This window comes from Calonectris borealis, chromosome 4 (assembly GCF_964195595.1).
Source record: "Calonectris borealis chromosome 4, bCalBor7.hap1.2, whole genome shotgun sequence".
In the NCBI taxonomy this organism is placed as follows: Eukaryota; Metazoa; Chordata; class Aves; order Procellariiformes; family Procellariidae; genus Calonectris; species Calonectris borealis.
The window spans coordinates 26,646,876-26,671,242 of NC_134315.1; the positions used below are offsets into that span (position 1 = coordinate 26,646,876).

The 24,367-nt window shown below is 38.9% G+C and overlaps 1 protein-coding gene across 4 annotated transcripts in view; it reads right to left on the reverse strand.

The window, feature by feature from the left end:
- The window catches only part of SMIM14 (small integral membrane protein 14), a 45,060-nt gene continuing 20,693 nt past the window's right edge, over positions 1–24,367 (reverse strand). For 3 of the 4 annotated variants that reach the window (XM_075148949.1, XM_075148950.1, XM_075148948.1), the window contains 3 exons: positions 11,428–11,476; positions 3,735–3,883; positions 1–3,158 (listed from right to left, as the gene is read on the reverse strand). In XM_075148949.1, coding sequence (XP_075005050.1) covers positions 3,126–3,158; positions 3,735–3,883; positions 11,428–11,476 — 231 coding nt within the window. In that variant the 3' untranslated portion in view covers positions 1–3,125. The remainder of the gene's footprint in view (positions 3,159–3,734; positions 3,884–11,427; positions 11,477–24,367) is intronic. The other variant, XM_075148951.1, reaches the window with a different exon arrangement.

Here is a 24,367-nt window from a genome sequence, read left to right on the forward strand (position 1 = left end):
GGTTACTAACGATTGCTATTTATTTTGTTAAGTCAATAAAAAGTGCATAGTACAAGCCCTTTATCCCAATCCAAGTACTCAGTAAAAGATTACTAGGAAACCGCAAATGGCACAGATGATTTTTTGTTTGGCATAATTCAGACATTTTAAACCACCGATTTCACATTAGGTACATCACATCATCACTCTTCCTTTTTCAATCATGAACATTACAAGGCTAAGTGATCTGCAGACAATACATGAATACATATGATTTCTCATTTCAGAGTATAATAATTGTGTTAAGCAGACTCTAAAAATACTATTGTTTTAACAGTTCTAAGCTAAGGTAGAATGTAAACTTCCCTCCGTATTTCCCAATTGCTACAACTTGCATCTCTTACTAACCAAGCTTAAAACCCTCATTACAGAATTAATCATATCCTGAAGCTTCACATACCACTAATCTCTTCCACACTTCTTCTCAAAATTTACCATAAACATTTGTAACCATGATACAATTATTTCATCACAAACTACATCACTAAAGGCCGGATTTCTGCCACCCTTACTAAAGCTGCTACTAGTACATTATCTCAAAGTAGTCCCACAAACTTCAGTGCAACTACTTGATGAGTAAGGCACTATTTAACATGAATAAGAGTGGCAAAATACAGTCCTACAATTTACTTTTATGTTAATTAAGAGTGGTGATCTGAAGGTTGTATCTTGGAGAAAGTATCTGAATTTAAAAGGTACACATTTTGACGTGGGATAGTGGCCTGGCTCTTTAGTAAAACATTTTACAATAAAATATTTCCAATCTTTTTTCTTTTACATAGAAAATTTAAAATAGCAATTTACATGAGGAAAGCATACATGTATAAAATCACTGGGACAATTACTTAGAGGAATTTCAAGCAAAGTTCATTTAAATGCAAAACACAACATTCCTCTGAACAAAAAGTTCATTTGCCAAGTCTGTTAGACCTGGGTGCACATGGTGAGTTTTATTAATACAGACACAGACATTTAAGTAAAGCGAGACTGATCCTCGCAAGTGAGGAGCATCTGCTGTAAATCTCACCGATTTCCAATAGGATGAGGAGTGGCACTCTGTCTGAAATGAAGCCTGTTTCAGTTGGCTTTTTAATCAATTGGAAGCCTGTTTTATGTATCCAGTAGTGAAGAGTTCTGGCCACAAAGGTCAGTGTAGGAGATTATACATATTTTCTTGTTGGTTCAACAAAATTATTACTTGTTCTGTTCAAAACAGTATCCCAAACATAAACGTACACGGAAGGCAAAAAGCAAGCACAGTCAGATTGCTTGTCCCAGTGACATCTTTACACAGTGTTTGTGGCCTGTACACCATTAGACACCACGGGACAAATTCTCTCAGCTTCTCTGCTGCAGCTCCATTGCTTTACCTGGCACTGCACTGATGTCACTGAGAGCACCTGGCCCAACCTTCTGCATTTTTTTGAAATTCTTTGTTTTTCACACAGGCTCCTATGCTTGGGAGCACACTATTCCACAGAAATTCAAAGGGCAATTTCATGAAATTACAGAAGCCTTTCTTCAGGTCTACGCTCTACCTTTACAAGGAGGCTTAGCTGGCCCGCCATTTACCCTGAGGAGGAAAACCCTGCATCTGTCAACCATGGGATCTGATGTGAGATTCTTGTTACAGCCCGTGAATACAAACCTTTATGCATCTTAACAGTTAGTACCTTCAGCTCCGTAACTGAAGTCCTCATGAAATAAAGGTTTGTGGAGCAAGGCTTTGAATTCCCATATATCTGTTCTACTGACCTTTACGGAAAGAAGCTTCATGTTGGTAACGTAAAAATGTTCTTTACATTATTCTCATCAATTTTTCAAATTGATCAAGAAAAATATACAGTGTCGCTTTTCTGTACATCTTTAAAATGTTCTTAAATTAATGTACATAAAAAAGTCATTCCCATTTGCTACAATGGGAGATGTGCACAGGTATGTGCACAGCCACACACGTACGCACGCGTAAACACACCACACATACACACAAATATTAGAGGGAAAAGACATGCCATACGTAGCCACCTGCGAGTTTGTTATTCTACAATTACAACCAGTAGATAAGGACGAAATGTTAAGAATTGCTGATAACATACAGGTGAAAAAACCTGAATATCCAGTATATGTTGTATACCAAAAGTTGGTAACCTCGGTAACCTCTTGGTATGATTTCATCCTGTCCAATATATATTACATCATGGCTAAAAACTTGTTAAGATACTTATTAAAAGACTATACCAGATCAAAAAATTCTACCAAGTTCTTCTCACTAAATTTCTCTTTTCATAAAGTCTATAAGTAAACAAATCTGGTTTTGGAATACATTATTTTGACAATACATTGAATGAGATATATCATTTATTAATGAACAAGATTAAATTAATTTCTTTTTTGGTGATATAATCTTTTGTGTAAAGTTCCCTACATATGTCAAAGCTTTGACAGTGGCAATTATCACATTCACTTCTTTGCGCATACACACACACATAGTATAGTTCTAGTGGACAATCCGTGCTTTTGCCAACAACCCTGAAAACTGTGTCAGTGATCCAAAGACCAGACTAAAAGCTGCTCTGAACCCAGGGCAAATATAAAATAATTTCAATTTTTCACCACATAACTAAACTAATAGTTGCAACCATAATATAACTCTCAAAAGCATACTGGAGAAAAAATATGGATTAATCTGAAGAAAGGTCAGTAACCTTCCATTATTATAGATGCACAGGGATTTTCTTTTTCTTTTAATGCGTAACAGAAATCACCGCAAAGAAATTAAGATCATTGTTACAGAAAGAGACTGAGTGGAATGTCCACAGTAACGGTAACAACCAAAAAACCTCTGCAACGCCTTATCATTATTCAAATTACAATCTACTAGGAATTGTAATAACACACAAAGCAAAAATTAACTTAAAATTGAAGTAGCTAAAAGCAGTTCATGAAAATAACTGCTGAATGATAATTCTGCTCTATATAAATGAGAAAAGAAAACAGTATTGAACGGGGTTTAGGAGTAATCTGGTCACTTCGTTCATTTGGTCGTGCAAGGTTTTAGCTGCTGAACTTTTCCAATACTGAACGCTCTAGTCCACTGGTGGGGCTGGTGGTTCTTGTCCCTAGGGGGAAGGAAGGAGGAAAAGAAAGAAAAAAAACACATACAGGATTAAAAACAGGGCTTCACATAAGAGGATTTAGCAATAAAAGAAAAACGCAGAAGAGTTAAATTGTGCTTTCTTTTAAGATCTTTCAATATCTCTTTCAATATTCAGAGTAAATGAGCATCAAAGAACAATAGAGTTTCCTGCATCAATAGGGATTTTCTCATGATCCCACATCTAGGACAAAGATCACCTTCCCAGTTTCACGGTGTAATTTTGTTTACTGACTTCTCTTAAAGCTGTGATTTTCCCTTTGTACATAAGAAGGCAGGAGGCAGTTCCAACCAGGGACAGCCAGTGTCCAGAGGACATTATGACCCACACTCAGTCACCCATGCCTGCTCCGTCCCATGGCAGGCCTCACAGTTGGCCTTCGTGATTCTACTTTCACTTTGGTTTTACTCATTTTCATTGTTCCAAGAAAATACAGGGAAAAAAATGTACAGAAAAAATGACTACGATAGTCTGTATTAAAACCAAATACATTTAAACTACTGTAAATTCTCTCTGCGGGGCACTTTAGGATGCACTTACATTATGTGGGCTGGTTGGCTTCCCGGCTGTGTTGGATCCTCTCAGATTACTAGGTCTCAGTAAGAACAAGACAAGTGCAATCACCACCCAGGCCATCATTATCATGGCAAAGCTGATGCCATTGTCACTGGAGGAATTTGGTCCTGGCACTATAGACAAGGAAAACTCAAGTTACAAACCAGAGTGACAGCAGAGTCCTTTCCTCAAGATGAAAACAAAAATGCAACATAAGTCTCAGGAAAAAACTGAAATATTTTTCAATCGAGTTTTCTGATGAGTCCTTCCTTTTGACTTTAAGACAAGTAATTCCTGATTAGTGTTACACTGTTTTTTATCACACTTCTTACCCCTCTGAAAAAAGAATCTATTTCATAAGATTTCACTGGAATTCCCAGAATTATCATGAATATTTCTTAGTTCACATTAACTCTTAATGAACTGGAGATGATAAACACACACTTTGTGTTCAAGAAATCAAACTTGATTTTTAAGAAATCAAACTTCATGCAAAAAAACCCCAGGAATATATTTATGTGGGAAAAAAACAACACCTGCATGTTGGTGTTTGGTTTTTGCCTCACACAAATACAAAAATAAAGCTGAAGAGATGAAAGCTTAGACTCTGTTGTTAGCCTACACACAGAGAACATGCTAATTCTAGCAAGAAGAAAGCAAACTAATTTTGGTTATAATTTTGTTGGTTAATGTAAGTTATTTATTGAGAGTTTGTTTGAACAAGTGTCAGTGTCAATATGCCAGATCTCCATGACTGGTCATCCAGGACATGTGGTATTTCTGACAGCATCAAGGAAAACGTATCTGTCAGAAGGGGAAAAAGTGCTGAGGAGATACATGAAAAAGTGAAGCCAAGGAATACAATATACAAATTGTACACCCAATTGCCATACAGAACTGCTGAGACATCAAAGCATGGAAACAGAACTGAGAAAATCCCCTCAGACTGGAAATGGCTGGTTAGTCTTTTTGGATCAAGAAAGTTTGGATCAAGGACCTGAGCATGATGTAAATGGTATGGAATAAGGGGTGGATACTGTCCTGGTTTTGGCTGGGATGGAGTTGATTTTCTTCTTATTAACTGGTATAGTGCTGTGTTTTGGATGTAGTGTGAGAATAATGTTGATGACACACTGATGTTTTGGTTGTTGCTAGGTAATGTTTACGCTAGTCAAGGACTTTTCATCTTCCCATGCCCTGCCAGGTGTGCAGGGGGCTGGGAGGGAGCATGGCTGGGACGGCTGGCCCAGCTGGCCAATGGGCTATTCCATACCATATGACGTCATGCTCAGCATATAAGGCTGGGTGAAGAAGAAGGAGGGGGGGCGTTCGGAGTGATGGCGTTTGTCTTCCCAAGTAACCGTTTTGCGTGATGGAGCCCTGCTTTCCTGGCGATGGCTGAACACCTGCCTGCCGATGGGAAGTAGTGAATGAATTCCTTGTTTTGCTTTGCTCGCGTGCGCGGCTTTTGCTTTCCCTATTAAACTGTCTTTATCTCAACCCACGAGTTTTTCTCACTCTTACCCTTCCGATTCTCTCCCCGTCCCGCTGGGGGTGGAGGGAGTGAGTGAGCGGCTGCGTGGTATTTGGCTGCTGCCAGGTTAAACCACGACACTAATGTAGAGGAATTTTATGATTAGAAGTACATACAATTACAAGTGACAATTCTTTTGGAGATCTGAGTGAATAAAGGGCACTGTATATGAGAAGAAGGTATAGTGCAAAGAAAATAAATGAGAATGCTACAGCCTTTTATTCATTAAATTCTAGCATATAATTGATTCAGAAAGCATATGGAATTGTGCAGGTAAGAGTTTAGACCCGCAATTGTGTTGAGGGAAAATATTATTGTTATCAACGTGATATATCAATATTTTAAATCTTGGATGACCTTTATATATGCAATCCAGTAAACTAGCATATAATTCGGCATGAAAAGAACAACTGCTTTATTTTGGGGCTTCCAGACAACATTAACAGACACCCTGAGACTACCTTCAGCAGCCTTAGGTACCTGCTTTGGCACATTTCGGTAGAACATTGAAAATTCAGATCACCTGTTACGCCAGTGCCCATAAAATGCAACGAAGCAGAGACTAGTCAGGCTGCCTTCTGGAATTTTTGCCCAACCATAGTGCACTTAGGGTCCATGGTTAAACAAGAGTTGGGGTAAGTAAATGCTGCTAGGTCAGCTCATGCTACAGGTCAAAGAAGGGAGTGAAAGGAACCACAGAGGGAAACCACAGGCATTCGTGCAAGAATTTCTATCCAGCCTGCATTGTAACATGGTTTGGACGGAACCAAATGTGCTGAAACATGTTCTAAACTAAGTTAAGCAAGGCAACAATCTGTTGCTCCACATACAAGATACAGCTGTTGGCCCTGTACTACCTACTCAAAGCATGCCAGATACTAAAACAGCCACAACACTGTTTATACTATTCAAGTACTGCTAAATCCACATCTCTCACAAATGACCATGTGTTTTAATAAGGACGTGAGGTTATTTCAGAATCTGTTACTTTCATCATAAGGCGATGAGGATAGGCAAAATCTCACATAGCTGGGGTGAATCACACTTTTCAAAGCTTTGCATCACAAATCAACAGAACAGACAAGAAGCTGTTTCAGCTACTGGGAGCAATAATATGTAGAAGACGATAATCTTTTGCTACAAAGAGCTCCATCACCGAGAACATAAAATAATCAGATAAGACCAGCTTATGGATAAAGAACAATTCAGTGAAGCTGAAACCAGGCAAGATGGAATTTAAGCTGATGGGCAGAAGAAAAGATCTTATTTTGAAGAGCTCACAGCCACGGTGCTTTTACCTATAGTTTATATTTTTGCAGGTAATTCAGAAGTGGTTTTTTGATTCCTTGAAGAATAAAGGCTATCCTACAACAGCACCTGTGGATGATATTTTTTAATATTTCCAGATGGCTAGAATATTGTCCTGTTCTGACCTCACAGATGAATGTCCCTGCCACCATCCATTTTGATGGATGGATCTGGTTATTCATCTCCAGTGCCTGGGAGACACCAACTAGTACAGAATGTACTAGGACTACATAGTAGTACGTACATATTCTCCTGGTAACCCGTGTCACTGAGTGAAATGAAACTTACAGTCTCTAACCTGCCTTTCCACACAATACCGAATCCAGCCCAAGGTCTTTATTTTCAGAGTATCTGGTCCCCTGGGCTCAGCATACCTATACATCCACGCACTTCTGAATGAAGCCTGTGAGCACTTCTGCCCCCCTGGTTACCTGCAATTTTTTTACATTATGGCTGAATTATCTCCAGGCAGGAGAAAGCTTTATGAGGGGCTGGTCTGAGACTGTGGGATGAACTCCCATGGGAGCTAATGACTGTGGTGAATCCTATCTGTTTGCTCCACATACGAGATACAGTTCTTTGGCTTGCTTTTTCCTATAGAAACAGAGTCTAGGCCACATAAACTAGTCTTCTCTCAGAGAGAAATAGGAAGGGAAAAAATAATCCTCTGAGACCGATGTTTGCCACCTCATTTAATGTTCTACTAGAAGACAGTCAAAGCTACTAAAATGATGAATTTGTTGAAAATAATTTCTAAAGATTAAAGGTCAACCACCTCCTGATTGTGCAACTGAAATCTCAAGAATACAATATTAAAATTAATAAATGCCCTTGTTAAATGCTCCTGACATGAACTTAGTTCTCCTCTTAAAGTGCTATTTTTCATTCAAAGTGAGGTTGTACTCTAAAGAAAAAGAGGAAAGATCGCATTTGTTTTATTGTAAAAGTATATTCCATGTGGTGCTTTTTGTCTGCCCTCTCATGGTAGAAATATCTCCTTTTGGATCTTCAGCTTTTTACTGTTTAACATCTGCATGTGGGAAGGCAAAAGCATGCTCTCTGACTTGCACCTTCTTTTCACGGTGTTTTTAGCCTTGCCTGTTCTGTGAAAGAAAGGTAGGAAACCATATGAAGAGAGGTATCTTACAGATGAATCACCAGCGAAGACAAAGAGCCTGTGGGACCTTCAGCAGATAATCCCTGCAAGCTGACACTCTCAAAGGCAGGGATAAGGAAACTGAAGAAAGCCAAAAAGGACTTGAGTGGAGGAAGAGAGAAGGGAATTACCAGAAAAGGGAGGGAAGAGTTGGCAGACGTTTCATGCCATTAGGTTAGGCTGCTGTGACTCTCCTAGATGAGTAAAACTCAAGATGAATCACAGATATGCGTTCATTTTAAAATACATAAAAATGTGGGAGTAGACAATATTTGAGACAGTCATCTCTGACCATATTACAAGCTAGTAGAGCACTGAGAATAATGTTGAAAATATTAATGTGGTAAATCCAGGTCACAACATCTGGGAATTGCTAGAACGCAGAGAAAAAACTCAGGCGGTGGCTCCTCATTTCCTTTGACATGGAAGGCTGACTGTGAAGGGCCATGAGCCATCAAAGCAGCTCAGTACCTCTGAACCGCTGGTGTTGCAACTGCAACACACTTCAGAGAAATCTTCCCTGCTCCACTTGCGTTAGACAGAATTCAGAAAAGAATTATCGCTCTTATTCCTCATTTCAAGGGAAACTGTAAGATCTTCTGATTTGCTGAGCATAAACAATCCCAACAGAATATTAAATGTGTTGCATATTCAAAACTTGCAGCCTTTTTTGTCCAAGGCACCCACTGAAATGGAGGGAACAGTCATCACACTCTGATACATGCTTTACCGTCACAGCAGACATTCTGACGGAGAATCAGCAGAGGAACAGCCATCAAGCAGAGTGCCCAACTGCTCTCTGAAGCGGTGCTCATATCCTCCTGTATGTAGGAGTACAAATCCAAAAGCACTGACCCTGACAGGAAAGTCTCTGCAGGGTAGTCACTACAACATAATGGTGCCAACAACCATAAATAAAGATTTAGAGCCAATAACACAAAAATGCGAATGATGGAGCCTTGGTGCTACTGCTTTGATCTGGCTCCAAAAATCTAAAAAAGATCTGAAATCAAGGGTTGAAAAAACAAAGTGTGCTCAGGAAGAATCAACGCAGGGTGTTTCTGAGAACTTCCAGCTGGTAGCAACAGCATAACACATGATGCTGCTGTGACACTGGCTGAACCACAGCCCTGACGTTTCCCAAAACAAAACCACATACATCTCATCAGTTATTCCACAACCTTGCAACTTAAGGATCTGTATATGACAACATTCCCAGCTGTGCTTCCAAAAGGAAGACCAAATCCTGGGAATGAGCAAACGAGTGGGAGTGAAACAAGCTTCTTCATATCAAGGTCCTGAAATGAGGAATCAAAGTCAGCAAGTAACAGGAAATGGAGCTGTGGGACCTGGGGAAGTGGAGACCCACCTCAAAGATAAGCTCATCACGGTATAGCTCATCAGAACAGGATGAAGCAATGGACAGAAGACTGGCCCAGAATTGTTTTTATCTGTCTATAAAACCACACCTAGAAGCTTCTCCACGCTCAATCTGTTTATTTTTGCCTTTGACTCCTGGGAGTCTTATAGAGCTTATGTTGGCCCAAGCACAGAATCACAGAAGCATCACAAAATAATCTGACAAACAGGCAGTCAGTGTCATTGCATCAGCAGAAAAATACCTTTGCTGGAACTAAATTTAAGGCAATATAATAACGTAGGAGAGGACTTACTCTATAATTTTTGCTTTGGTTTTTGAAACAAACCACTGGTTTAGAACAATTGCTGCCAAATTGCTTGCATCTGCAGACAGTTATTGCAAGGATCTCTTTCAGGATGGAAAGCTATTTGCCGCAAACCATTCACATCCCCACTGTACTATAGCTTGGTAGCATGAAAGCTACCCCACAAGCTTTGTGCTCACACATAAACTTACTCATTTATACAGTCTTTAGCCTAAGAGCTTCATAAATATTGATGAGCCAAGACTCCCAAGGCTTGAGTGAGAATGACCTACCATCGCTTGGTAGACTAAAGCTGCGGACTAAAGCTCAGAAAGCTGCACAGCCTTTCTGTGCCTACTTCTAACACAGAAAATATTCTGTCTCCTGTCACCACCCTCTTTCTTACATGCCTGTAATTTAAAAAAAAACCCCACACATAGAAGTCTAAGATGTGGGAGACGAAAAAGTCTGCCCTAGGACAGGTGCATTTGGGAGAGGAGGGGTGCTGGAAGTCATGGACACACAGCATAACTTGGAAAGCCCACAGAGAAAGAGTAAAGCCAGCAGCACTGTTATGGCACCCCAGTCTTTTTTTTCAGGGGTTATCTGGGAAAGCTCATAGCTTTTCCCCTTCAGCCCAACATGGCAATGAATCTGGGACTGTTTCACACTGGGAGGGCACAGTGCAAGTCCAAGCTAGATGGCCATCTCTAAACAGGTTTTACTGGGAAGTGAAGAGGGAGGAACATGAGTGAACAAAGGCATGCCCTCTCCCCGGATCCTGGAAACCTTGACTGCACTGCTCCAAGACCTGTAGAAGACACAGACACCAGCAGCTCTTGCTTCCAGGAACACACTGCTCAGGTGCTCCCTGCTCCCTCTGAGCATTACAGTAGTGTTGATGCAGACTAATCGAGTGAGTTCGTATGCTCAATTGGTAAAGCAATAAAGGCAAAACAGATCCACTTCATTTTTATTTACAAGCATTTGGCGATGTTCCCTCTAGACCATGAAAAGTGTAAACAGAGCACTTCAGGGCAAGCTTACATTAGTGCATAACCCCTGCACAACTATGCTTCCCTGCAGATGCTGGTAACATTTGACTGTCCTGGTAATGCTCACTGTTTGGGAGAGTTTTTTAGATGTATTTCACAGCAAGTTTCAAGGAAGCGTACACAACAGTACTCTGCTTCATTAACTACACAGCCAAACAGAAATGCAGCCACGGTGTATGTCAACTTATCAGTTAGCGCTGGCAGGGAATCTCCTCTCCCTCACAGTACTGACAGTAAGTCACTCAGCCCCAGCCGTGAGCGTGTGTACATGTGGGGGTCTGGGCTGAATATCCCGTCTTTGCTGGTTAGGCTGCTATGACTGTAAGGAGGACAAATCATAGAATCATAGAATCATAAAGGTTGGAAAAGACCTCTAAGATCATCGAGTCCAACCGTCAACCCAACACCACCATGCCCATTAAACCATGTCCCTAAGCGCCTCATCTACACGTCTTTTAAATACTTCCAGGGATGGTGACTCAACCACTTCCCTGGGCAGCCTGTTCCAAGGCCTGACCACTCTTTCAGTAAAGAAATTTCTCCTAATTTCCAGTCTAAACCTCCCTTGGTGCAACTTGAGGCCATTTCCTCTCGTCCTAAATAAAGCCCCCTCCAAATTTTCTCCATAGGGAAAAACTGAAATCATCCTATTTGGAGGCTAATGGTAAGATTCAATAATGCTTGGGGGCCGATCAATGGTCATGCTGGTATATGGATACCTGCAGCCTGCTCACCATCGCTGCTTCCATACAATGCTTCCAACATACAAATGTTATTCTGCATCACAGATTCTCAGAAATTACCTCCCCCACATAACAATTTTAGTACTGTAGTATTTGATTTCATGTAATATGTTCCTATAACATTAAATCAACTGCTGCATTTTAAAGACTAATCAGACTGTATTTTAATTACTACTGTTTATTTTACTTCCATCCACCTGATCTCGATAGTTACTCACATTCCTGAAGGCATTCTGTGTCTGTGCAGTACGACTGGGATTGTCTCAGCTGAAACAGACAAAAAGAAAGGCATGACACTTAGCAATGAGACTCAGTCAGATTTAGTATAATGTCAGAGCACAAGTTCAAGATGAGGAAGATTATAACCGATCCTTTACTGCACTTGGCTTACGTTGTGTGAAGAATCCCAGATATGGAGGTAGTTTCCGAACACTATTTACGTAATACCTTTAAATCACCTGACTAAAGTGCTATTGCTTCCACACAGGTTGCAGCAACTGAATGCCTTTTAAAATTCAAGTTAAAAACCTATAGTGATATAGACATTGTTATATACAGATATACTCTCTATACACATTTTGGGATTTATAATGGGTAGGTGTTACTACTGTTATCTAGATCAAGTAACATTAAAATACTCTGTGATTACATAACAATAAATGATCAGACTGTGATAACGGTTATGCACAGAGAAGCCAAATTAAAATTTCATAGTTAAACTTAGCAATTACTGTTTTTTCCACCTAAGATCTTTTTTTAAAAGCAGATTTTTATATGTATTTTACTGTTTTTTCTCTTTACTGATGGGTAAAATTTAAAACACTTTTAGCAACTGTAATGACTACTTGCATTTACAGACTAGGTAAGCTTGCTAACTGCAAGGAAAGTCAACACTGGCTAAGCTGCAAATCAGTATAACTATTTTACAGATGAGAGAGTCAAAAAAGAAAGACAAATATCACATTCTTTATCAGGCACAGAGAGGTTAAATGGATGGGATTTAATCTGCTGTATTAGGGAAGGAGGTTCTATCCTCTGCCTAGGTAAACTACATGGATTAATAATAAAAGTTTTAAAAAGTACAGAATTGTTACAATGCCTTGGTTAGAACTGACATTTGCTTTTTGACAGGTTTTATGTCACAGTAGTGTCACAAATCCCAACACTTCTTAGCCAACAGGCTAATCTGTTTATTATCAGTGTAAATATACAAAGGCAAAAGAGAAGAAAAGATGATGTTCCTTATGAAAGAAATACATGAATAATTTCTACAAACCCAATCTCCCCTTGTATTGGCATAACTGATTTGCTGTATGTAGTCATAATATTATGCAAAGCACATCAAGGATGTGCAACTGAAGAAGGAAGACATTTGGAAAAGTTTAAGCTCCTTCCTTTATCATAATGATTTTCAATGACTGATGCCTTTGAGAAAGAAAAAAAATGTAATTGGAGATTGATCACATTCATTCTTTCATTAATTTATTAAGATCTGCTAACAAACTTACTGAGACTACAAAAAAGTTCCTTAGGAAGTACTGGGAAGGCTGGATTTAACCTTTCAGCTATTTCTATAGTTAAAAACAAAAGCAGGGGAAATTCAAACAAAAGACTTCTACTTACCTTATTTAAAAAAAAAAAAAAAATTCTACCAAACTATGCATATTCCCTGCCCTTCTTACATAAAAGCAAAAGCTCATTTCATTTTCAAACTTTGGAATTAATTCTCAAAGGGGAGGTTTTACATTAGCAATAGTACCAATTTGGAATATCTGACACTGAGAGATTCCTGAACTAGGAAAACTGGATATCACTATACCCACATTTTAAAGAGATCAGCAACGTAATTATCTTCTGTTTGTATAAGGCTTTAATTCTGGAGGGGGCTTAATTTATAATTCCTACTCTGTAAAACACAGTTTACAGATATTCTTCAACACAGAACGATGCCCAGATTAAAACGGGCAGTAGGTATATGATCAGAAACGTTGTACAGGTCAACAAGCACATAGCATCTAGTTATCCCTCTATTGCCAGGATGGCTAGTACTCATATAGCGTACCTAGTTTGCCCAGATAGGCAACACTGCCTTGGGGTGTTCTAGCCACAATATTGGTCATCTCCCATTCTAAGTGTTACACTCTGTCCAAATACAACTTTCTTAAACCATGCAAGTAACGTTTCTGTAAAAGCCATCTCAAAAAATGGTGCATGTACCTTCTGTTGCTGTTAACATCCTGTTCCTTCACCTGCCTACTAGATGGGCTTCCACTGCTACCACAAAAAAAAATGATGGCGCTCCAGCTTTGACTGATATGAATATGTTAACCACCAGAGAAGCTTGTTTAACACCACCACAAAGATATCCTGGCTACACCTATGTCTTTCTTGAAGAGCAGTCTCAGGGGTGACCATAATCACACCATGCTTTGTCATTCACCATCATCTTGACCATTTCTTCAATGGAAGAAGAAAAGCCTACACACTGTCTGGAAAAGCCTGTTGATGTAGGAGGCCACCTGATTAAGACACAGTAAGTGTTAAATCCCAGAGATTTTTTGTGCCCAGAGGGTACACAAGTTTTATCCTACGGGCATCCTTGGTGACTTCTCAAAAGACAGGACAGGCTCCAAGACCTTAGAATGAAAAGTACTGCTGGAAACACCAATGATAGAAATATTACACTAAGCAAGCAGTCTTAAGAAAAATACCATTAGGAGTTGCTCTACAGATCTCTGCTGCTCTTACATTAGATTATATCCCGCCAATATGGAAAAAAGTCTGTTTATGTATGGAGGAACAATGTACAGAGGAACCTTTACAAAGTGCAGAGCCATCCGTACTTTGTCTGATAATGGGGCTGTGCTTTCCAGAGGGCTTGGACAACAACTATACCATTTTTTCCATGGGGATTTAGAAACTAACTGTACAAGATAGGTTTAGAAACCTCAAATTATGTTGTGAAACAGTTACACAAGAAAAATTTGAAAAAACTGCATTTTTAATAATTTGTATGAAATTCCTCTAAATTGAAAACATTGCTAACTGCAAGGAAAGTCAACACCGGTTAACCTGCAATCAGTATAAGTATTTTACAGATGAGAGAGTCATTATATTATATGATCATACAATCATGCAGATTTAAAGATCTCACCTAAAAAAAATTACACTTCATAGTCTCTGCTACATTCATATCCAGCATACAAATATTTCCTAGAAGTATTTCTCAACTATTCCAGGTAATAGAAAAATTTCTTATAAAAACTACTTGTGCTGGAGAAGATTTGGTCAGAACAGGACCACCCATAGGCTCAAATAGGTTTTAAGAAGCCATAGATCACATGATAAAAAACACACTCAAATATCTTCTCATGCTCACTTCCCCTCCTGACTACAAGCACATGCAAAACCTCAGTAATCCATGAGCAGAAGCTCTAGGAGGGCTCTGTAAGCCAGAGAGACAGGTAACAAATCTGTTTTTAACAGCTCAGTGACAGGCTGCATATTGTTCTCTTGGGATGAAACACGGCAGATGATGGAAAATGAGCAGCAGTAAAAACAGGTTTTTCTCAATTCATTCGGGTGAACTAGTTCCTAACTCTGTAAGCCAATACAAATCTGATCCCTTCCGGTCACTCAATTAGTCAAAAGATGAGAAACGATTCTGGCACATGTATGAAATGCTTACGTAAGCTGAACGGCTGGGAAAGGTAATGCCTTTTGCTGAAACAAGAATGCTCCTTTTACCAGTTAGCTTTCTCTTGATAACTACACCCTTAAGGGACAGAGCAACTGTTGGAAAAAAATTGAATGTGAGACATTTCAATCATCAGGTAATTGAAAAAAGAGCAATTACCAGGACTTGAAATAAACAGTCCTTTGTATTCAGATTTTCTATTCCGATGTGGAGGGGGATTTTGGATGAAAGTCCATGGAATAGTAGTAAAAAGTTGAACCAGACCTTCCCTCTTCTCAACAAAACCCTCAAAACCACTTTTCAAATACACTCAATGTTTTTCAGAGTGGAAGAGAAAAATATGAATAGAGAAGTAATTCTTAGAGTACGTTAACTCTTATGTACTTAAAGCCAATATTATTAATGGTGGTTTTGGTTTTATTCATATATCAGAGATCCTTGTGTTGTCAAAAATGTGAATTTAGTGGAAGATTAATAGTTGACTGCCTGATCCGACACCTGCTAAAGTCAGCAACAGCCCTTTCATGTTTTTCAGTATATTCTGGAACAGGCCCTTAAAAAGAACACAGAAATTAGGTGAGTGAAATATCAGGGTTTATTCAACAAAAGAAGAGAGTGAAAAACGTTACAAAACTAAATATTTATAGAAATTATTATTTTCTTCCATTTAAATGAAGAGGATTATATCTGAATTTTAACATTCTCTGTGCAGTTTGTCATCCAAATACAATGAATGGCTTAGTGCATGTGAGCCAAAAAATGAACTAATTTATCTTTTATTGTCCAAAATGAAGTAAACACAAATTGTAAACAGCATGAAAACTAAAAGGGAGCTAAAAAGGCTCCAAAATTTTCAGTTTTAATACAGTGCAAACTTGCAGGCAATACAAGTAAAAATACTAATTATAAATGCACATTACTTAAAATACAACTGTGAACTTTAATGCCCTCCAAGTACATTTAAAATCTTGAATAGCTTAAGTTAAAATAATTTAAATTAATAATCCCCACACCACAAGAACTCTTGGTCAATATGAGTATTTGGGTTCTATAAATCCCCTCATAAGTTCCTGGAACTGGGAGGCAACAGTAGCTGAATTACAGCAAATCAGTGTCCCCTCACTGACATATTTTGACTGTAAACCCAACACAATGCCGAGGAAAAAAGAAACCGAGTTACTTCTAGTGGCAAGAGAGACAAGGGCTTTTCCTCACTCTTTCCCCATGACCCTCAAATTTTGCATTGCAAAAATAAAAAGAGCACATGTAAAATGTTCAAATTTGAAATAGCTCTTCCTTTCTTTTTTTTCTTTTTCCAAAAGACACAATTTTTAGCTCCAGTTCACATTAACACAACAGTGTTTAGATCCTGCTCCTTTGACACTATATATAAAGTACAGTTTTAACATTTCATCTTGTGGATCAACAGCATCTAGCTATCAAGCATGTCTGAAACCCGACTGTCCTGCTGCTACTCCTACAACAGATGCCATGTTCTGACAGGAGTCTGCACAGTTTTTAGCAATTAGAGCCACCACTTTTCACAATCCCCAGCTGTGAACAAAACGTGAACAGTCACAGTAAAGGGACACCACTATCGGCCTCTGGAAACTTTTTTGTAAAGTCACTATATTAAGTAAAGTCTCTATTTCTTCATGTGCAAACCTACCATAGTGTCCTGGTTTTGGCTGGGATGGAGTTGATTTTCTTCCTATTAACAGGTATAGTGCTGTGTTTTGGATGTAGTGTGAGAATAATGTTGATGACACACTGATGTTTTGGTTGTTGCTAGGTAATGTTTACGCTAGTCAAGGACTTTTCATCTTCCCATGCCCTGCCAGGTGTGCAGGGGGCTGGGAGGGAGCGTGGCCAGGACGGCTGGCCCAGCTGGCCAATTGGCTATTCCATACCATATGACGTCATGCTCAGCATATAAGGCTGGGTGAAGAAGAAGGAGGGGGGGCGTTCGGAGTGATGGCGTTTGTCTTCCCAAGTAACCGTTTTGCGTGATGGAGCCCTGCTTTCCTGGCGATGGCTGAACACCTGCCTGCCGATGGGAAGTAGTGAATGAATTCCTTGTTTTGCTTTGCTCGCGTGCGCGGCTTTTGCTTTCCCTATTAAACTGTCTTTATCTCAACCCACGAGTTTTCTCACTTTTACCCTTCTGATCCTCTCCCCCATCCCACCCGGCGGGGGGGTGAGTGAGCAGCTGTGTGGTGCTCAGTGGCTGGCTGGGGTTAAACCATGACACATGGGCACAGAAACATGCCACTGTGTAGTGAAAACAGGGTGTGAACTCTTACTGCATGTTAGCTGCTCCACAAAATCACTGAAGTCCAAGCAAAACAGTAAGCCCAGTGAAAAAGCTTCATCTAGCTAAACAGAGAACTTGTTTCTCCAATACAGTGACCTCAGCCACTGGGATCATTTCAGTCTTCCCATGAAAGAAGTTAAGCTACTTTGCATTTACCGCTCATCACAGATAGCTATTGTGGAGAAGGAAATTCAGACTTCTGCCTACCTTCACAGGAACTCGTTCTTGTATCAGTTCCCTTGCTTTCTCTTTAGAGGAGTTTTCTGAAACTCTTCAGATGAGTTTTCAGAATTTGCCACCCCAGAGCTCAACAGTCTCACAAACCCTGGGACTGGTCCTGCAATCTCTGCTCAGTCAAATTTTTTTTTTTTAATTAAAGTCAATAGCGTCTTGCCTGAAAAAAGATTAAGAGTTCCTATCCAGTATCAACACTTTTTTCTTTTTAAGAGTTAAGTGTATTATTTAACAGTTAAAAAAAAAAAAAGACAAGGCATACAAATATCAGGAGGACACCAGTGATCAGACAGCTCACCAGTTTGTCATTTTTCAGAAGAAATAATGGCATAATCCCCGTCCAAAAGCACTTTCCAACTCCAGAAATGGTGTAATAAAGAGGTAAGAAAACAAGAAGAACAGGACTAGTGGCAGGAACACAGTGCAACAATCAATGAAGTCTAGTGTGAATGGCAGATGAGATGAAAATAATTTATGTAGGGATAATTAAAATAATTGCCTTTTAGAATAACTTTTGAGACAGCTCAAAGCATAAATAAGTCCTCAGAAAAGGCATGAGTGAAAAATTAGCACGTTCATGAACCAGGTCAGGAAAAGACCACAAAATTGTGATGGAAGAAAGCCCAAAGAAACGTGTGAAAGAAACAGATAAATTAGGATAAAGATAAGAGAGCAGAAACGGATAATGGTGGCAATGAAAAGAAAAGGATAGATAAGTAGGAAAACAAGGACAAATAACTAACTTGATACGGCCATTTATCCCATGAATAAAAGTAAATTTAAAATGGAATCATAAAGACTCCTGATAGAAAATTTTATGTGATAACAAGGGCAAAATATCATGCCTTGTGAAATCAGGGATTTTTTTGCAATTTAGACCAGTTGTAAGCTCTGCTCTTTCTCTCCAACGATGCCAGAAGATGACAACACCATGGCATACTCCCGATTGCGTTCTCATGCTTCTGGGTAATGAAATCACTGTTTAAGCTTTGTTGGCAGCCACGTCTGTTCTGTCCAAAGTATATAAATGATTCAGTCAACAACATGATAAATAAATTGCTGTGGTAGGATAGGCCAGTCCTGAATACAAGCCAAGTTGCAAATTGAATTGTAGCATTATCCATAGAGTTCAGATTTAAAGATGCAAAAAATGACACCTACATGCATTATTCTGCTACAAGCTGACCAAGAGAAGCAAGAGAAAAATAAGGGGAAAAGAAGGGCATACTGATGGAATTAAATTGTCTCTTAAACTACATTAGCTTCTCTTAGAGGAACAAACAAGGAAAAAGTGAACACTGCCTCCCTCACTCCTACATTTTCTATGAGCATATGCAGAATTAAAATAAAATAAAATAAATGATTGTTCATACAAGGACAAAATAACTGTCTGCGACATGTCGTGGTTTAACCCCAGCCAGCCACTGAGCACCACGCAGCCGCTCGTGGAGTTTGGTCCTGTGAGATGACAAGTAATTTTCTCTCCCATGGCAAATGAGCAAAAAGGATGGTTGGTACCTTTCAGAATAATATTCCTAGATTACAAACCAACTCAGAACCATCAGCCAGTTATGACAGATGGAGAACATTATTAACTTTCATACTGAAAGACATGAAATTTTATAAAGGAAGATGGAGCAGAGGGACCGCTGTGCAAGCAGGAGCCTGGATTCGGGCAAGAACTCATTCTTCCCTTTATTTTCTCATTTCTCCTGAGATTGCTGTTTCACCTCAGCATGACATAGATCCCCCTTTTCCACACTTCCCTCACTTTCCTACAATTGCATGACTTTTATTGGTACTTCGTTTTACAATTTTGCTGGCCTTGAGGACCTGGGATATCACTGGCATGCTACTTTTAGTGAATGCAAAGCAGAATGAATTAGCAGAACAGGGAGAGTCAGGGAAAAGATGAAGCATTGTGATAGTCAGGATCATTACAAGGAGCTCACAGCACCTTTGACTATATGAAATACTAGACAACAAATGGATGAGATAGAATATTACACAGTATTACTACAGAGGTATCTGAAAACATTCATGAACAACATACACAGATCTCCCAAGAGGGCATTAGCAAACTTGTATCTAAAATACAAAAACAGAATACATGTGGGTTTTTGACCAAACAGTTGAGTATCTTCTGCAAAATGATGCATATTAGCAAACGAAAAGGGTACTCCCACATAGACAGCCTTGAGGAAAAGGCTTAGAACTAGGAGTTCCAACAGATAAGTACAGTTTGCTCTAAGTGTTGATTACATCCACATGTGGCCTAAGAGAAAAAGCACAATTTTCTCCTTTGTCCTCAAATGACATGGCTACAACACAGCTCTGATCATCAAACACAGTTCAGCCATTCATAATACAGGTTATAGCTATTAATTACTTCTGGAATATCAAGCTGACAGAATTTTCAGTGCATAATTTTCTACACTGCTTGCAATACTGTCACATTATGCATGCTTTGAGGCAGTCATGAAGCGTGACTGAGGGTTTTTTGTTTGGTTGGTTGGTTTTTTATATATATATATACCAGCTAGGATGCAGCAGCTTCCAGCGTACTACAAAGCTCAGGAATGGGAAATGCAAAGAATGACAGGCACCTTCAACTTTCAGTTAAGTCCTGATACCTAACCCCTTATAGGAAAAAATGGTCTCCATGGGACATAGACCCGAGTGGACAGCATTTTTCGTAGCTTTTTTTCTTTTTTTAAACATCCACTTACTTGCCTAGAAAATACTCTCCATTTAAACTGCTTGATTTAGAACTAGTTTCTAGCTTAAAGACCATTAGCAGTGCATGAATTCTGTGATACAGTTTTGGGGCCTTCACCTGTGCAACACCAGCACCTTGAGCATCCAGTGAAAGCAGGGAAATGGAAGTCAGTGGAGCAAGAGCGCTCAAGAACAGGCTCGCACCCTGCCATTCCAACCTTGTGTTTTATTCTTTTGGCACAGTGCCTTTGGAGGTGCATCAAGTCTTTTCCCCTGCATCTCAGAAAGATAATAGCTTCTTTGTCCTAATGAGCAACCTAAGGTTCAGCTGTTGGGAAGAGTCCTTTTTGAATCAGCTTGAATGCCAAGAAATTGGGAATTGAAGGCACAGGTCTGGAAAAAAAAGGACAAGTGAGAGCAAAATGCAATTTCCTGCTTTTGGGGTGGTTGGCTAAGAAGGGCTATCGACTAGAACCAGTAGCAACTGCTATTAAAAAAAAAAAAAATTAGAAGGCAAATACCATGGAACACGTGTAAGAAGTCTCCACGGGCAACCTCCATATTTAGAAGGTCACTTTAAATTATCACAAATGTATTTGGTATAGTTCTGCTGCACTTTCAGTAGAAGGCCACATCAGTAGGGTAACTCGCTTTTGGTGGTTGCCTGAGGGACTATTTAAGTCAGGCTTAGCTGTGCTGACATCTTGAGAGCTTTTCAACCATTTGCAGCACACAACGCAGATCTATTTTAGTCATCTGTGTCTATTCTCTGCTGTTTGCACAAGGTCTCCCTCAGCCAAGATTCATGGCTATGCTGTATACTATTTCAGACTATGCCAGTTTATAATAGCAAGACTCTAAATGACCTGGCCAAGAGAATTATGTGGAAATTTGGTTGACAAAAGTGTGTTTGGACCAATTGTGTTGAAATAGTTCGAGAATTTGCAACTTTTGCTATAAAAATCTAGTGACACCTCAAAATACAAGAGAGATTAAAATAAAGAATGATTTGCTTTGTATCCCCCAGAGTTTCTGAGACATTCAAGTCTTCTGGTATAGCAACATAACTAGACATGGGCCATTACTTTGCAATTAGCTACAGAAGAACAAAACACAAAGTTGTAATTCCCACAGAGGTCTGTAAGGCCATCAAATCTCTACAGTAGAACTGCTGGCAGTTCATCAAAATGGGTCCTTTTGTATTACAGAATAGAAATATTTTGGGTTAAGGAACATATTGCTCGTTTTCATAGAAACTAGCATGAGAGAATTTTAAAGTCACACTTTCTGTAAAGCAAATAATACTGTATCAGAAGGGGGAAAAAAAAAAGGACATTTATATCATACAAAGTTATGTGTGTTACTGGCTTGCTTTGATGTTTCTGGCCACTCTAAGTAGTCATACACAGGTCTCAGCTTCATGGAAGATACACTATATATAATTATGCCCCCCCTACATACGCTGTGTTTTCAATCTAGTTTTCAGACTTGAACTGAGCCTTGGGCTGAGATACTCCATGGATCAGACATGCTTTACTCAGAGAGCATTGAAGTTTGGAGGAGCAACATAGTGCAATCAGATTTTTATTTTACAAAATAAGTGAAAAAAAGGGAAATAAAAAGGTTTAAATATAACATCATTCTTATCCAGAGATTTGCTATCTTCTGCCACAACTAAGACAGGAACCATTTCCTCTGGATACCACAGAATGTCCTTCACCGTGACCCTTTCAAACAACTGGCCCCTTGTCTGACAGAGTCTCCCCCATTAAAGTACTTGATGTCGTTTGTTGTTCTTCATTCTTGAACTTTGGCTCTTCTTGTCAAAATAAGTTTTGCAGGTGGAAGAGACTGAACAGGAGATAAAATCATACAAGCTAACAGACCTGTCATTGTCTTTTGACAACTTTTGTGTACCTGCAGAGGATGGAAAGTCTTGTGATATTTTTCTTCTATGTTTACTTCCTCTTATGGAAATTCCCAGTTATCTGCTACATCCATAGAGTAAATAGTAAGCCCAACATACAATAGTCAAATTGTTACACAACACCACCAAATCACAACAGATGTTGCCATGGGTATTACATACTAGAAATTGTATTTATGAAGTCACAGCCAAAGACTTTAGATTTCGGAAATCATCGTATTTGCTTATTATATACAATGACCATACTACAGAAGTTTACCATGTGTGAAATTTTCATATTTTGACACCAAGGAGAACGCTGAAAAATCCACTTCAGGAAAATGATAGAACGTTCAGCATAAGAGAATTCAATGCCACTTAAGTATTATATAAAAGTTATGTATGAACAATATCTCCCAGTTAACTTAATAAGCAGCAAAAAATATTTAAAAAATATCACATGCATTAGAGATGTACAGTCCACTGTCTATAAAATCTTCATGGTATTATGAATTAAGAAGAAAAAAACTCAACAAAACAAACCCCAACCAAAATGAAGGACAGAAAAATAATCAAGCCGCATAGCTTAGTAAGAGCTAGGCTTTTTAAAAACAGCTTGCTTGTTTGTAATGTTCTGTGGTGTTGCTAACAGCAGAAAGGAAGAAGAGTTTAAATAACAATAGCTTTTTTTTTTCATTGTATAAGCATTAATTGTAATGACAAGATGAACTGAAGTCTGCATTTCAAGTAAAGATCTAAACTATATACTATATATAAAAAACATAATGTATTCACCCACAAATTGTACTTTGAATACCAAATAAATTTTTTAAGAATTTCAAAGTAAACACACCAATTAAATTAGAAATTAAAAGTAACACTTTAGGAATTAAAATGAGAACTTCAGGTTGTAGAGTCAGACTTTTTGATCTCCTTCTGACCTTGGCATAGCAGCATCATTCAAATTTCCCATACAGTTAACTCTAACAGAAATCCTGTGTATTTGAATATGTATTTTTAACTCTACATGTAATAGTCATAACTGAATACATCATGCCCTCTTCATTAGCAGAAGCCTTAATTCTTATCAGTGTTGTTCTACACAGGTATAAACAAACTGTAAAAATAAACAGGTATAAACAACTGTAAAAATTAGTTTACTTTAACGCAAATGCAAGTTATTAAAGTCTACATCAATCATGGGTTTTTTGCACAATGTCATTACTGGACTGAAGAATCCCAAAAGTACATTTCCACACTTGGGCATCTCTTATAATTACATTGTTATTCTATTCTGTTAAATTTGATCTTAACTCTGAACTTCTGGATTTGCAATACTCGGTCTGGAGATAATTACAACCACCTTGTTATACAATTTTCTCCAAAATCCTGACAAGTACTCCCAGCTATAACACCATTCAAATGTGCTCTGGTGTCTATCTAGGTTAAAAAGAATCAACAATTAAGTATGTATAGGGAACCATTCTGGGTATACAGCATGTCTGGATATTTTTTTCCCCCCACAGGCTGAACAACTACAGATTGCCTAGCTTTCTCGTATTGCAATTGTTTTGGAGTAAAGGTTTTGAGGATCCAACTTTTAGAGGTAGTGGGCACCCAGTCTCCATTGGGACTTGTGGGTTTCAGCAACTTTGAGAACCGATGTCCAAGGGTTCCTTTTCAAACAAATAGTAAAATTCCTGTTTGCTTATGCTGTGTAAGATTGAGTGACAAAACAGCAGCTTAGAAAGCAAAATCTTACTGAAGCATAAAAGTTACAGATGCAATAATGAAGATTTAGCAAGTTTCCTGCTAAAATCATGCAACAGGTTACTTGAGGATAGTCTGGCTGCTGACTGAGACTTTTGAGACTTTTCCTTTCTAGATTCTGCTGAATTATGCCAGCTAGTGATTTGCTCTTATAAATATTTAGGAGCATCTGTTTTGCTTTTTAGGATAGATGAAATCTGGCATTTCCCCTTACTCCTCACAGTTTCAAGTGCTAATTGGTACGATCTTTTTGGAAGCTGGACACTGAGCGATAAATGCCATTGCTGCAACTACACAGGAACACTCTTAGACTAGTCTTGGTGACTGCCCAAGACGGTGCACCTACGATGTGCTCTGTTTACATTCAGAACACAGGAACTAGTGTGCTTCCAGATGATCCATCTGCACCCACCTTGCACTGCATGGAGCAGCCCAGGAACAAAATCTCACGGATCTTTGTGGCACTTCTTCTGACTTTGGACACAACTCACCTACATGGTTCATACCTAGTATCCTCCA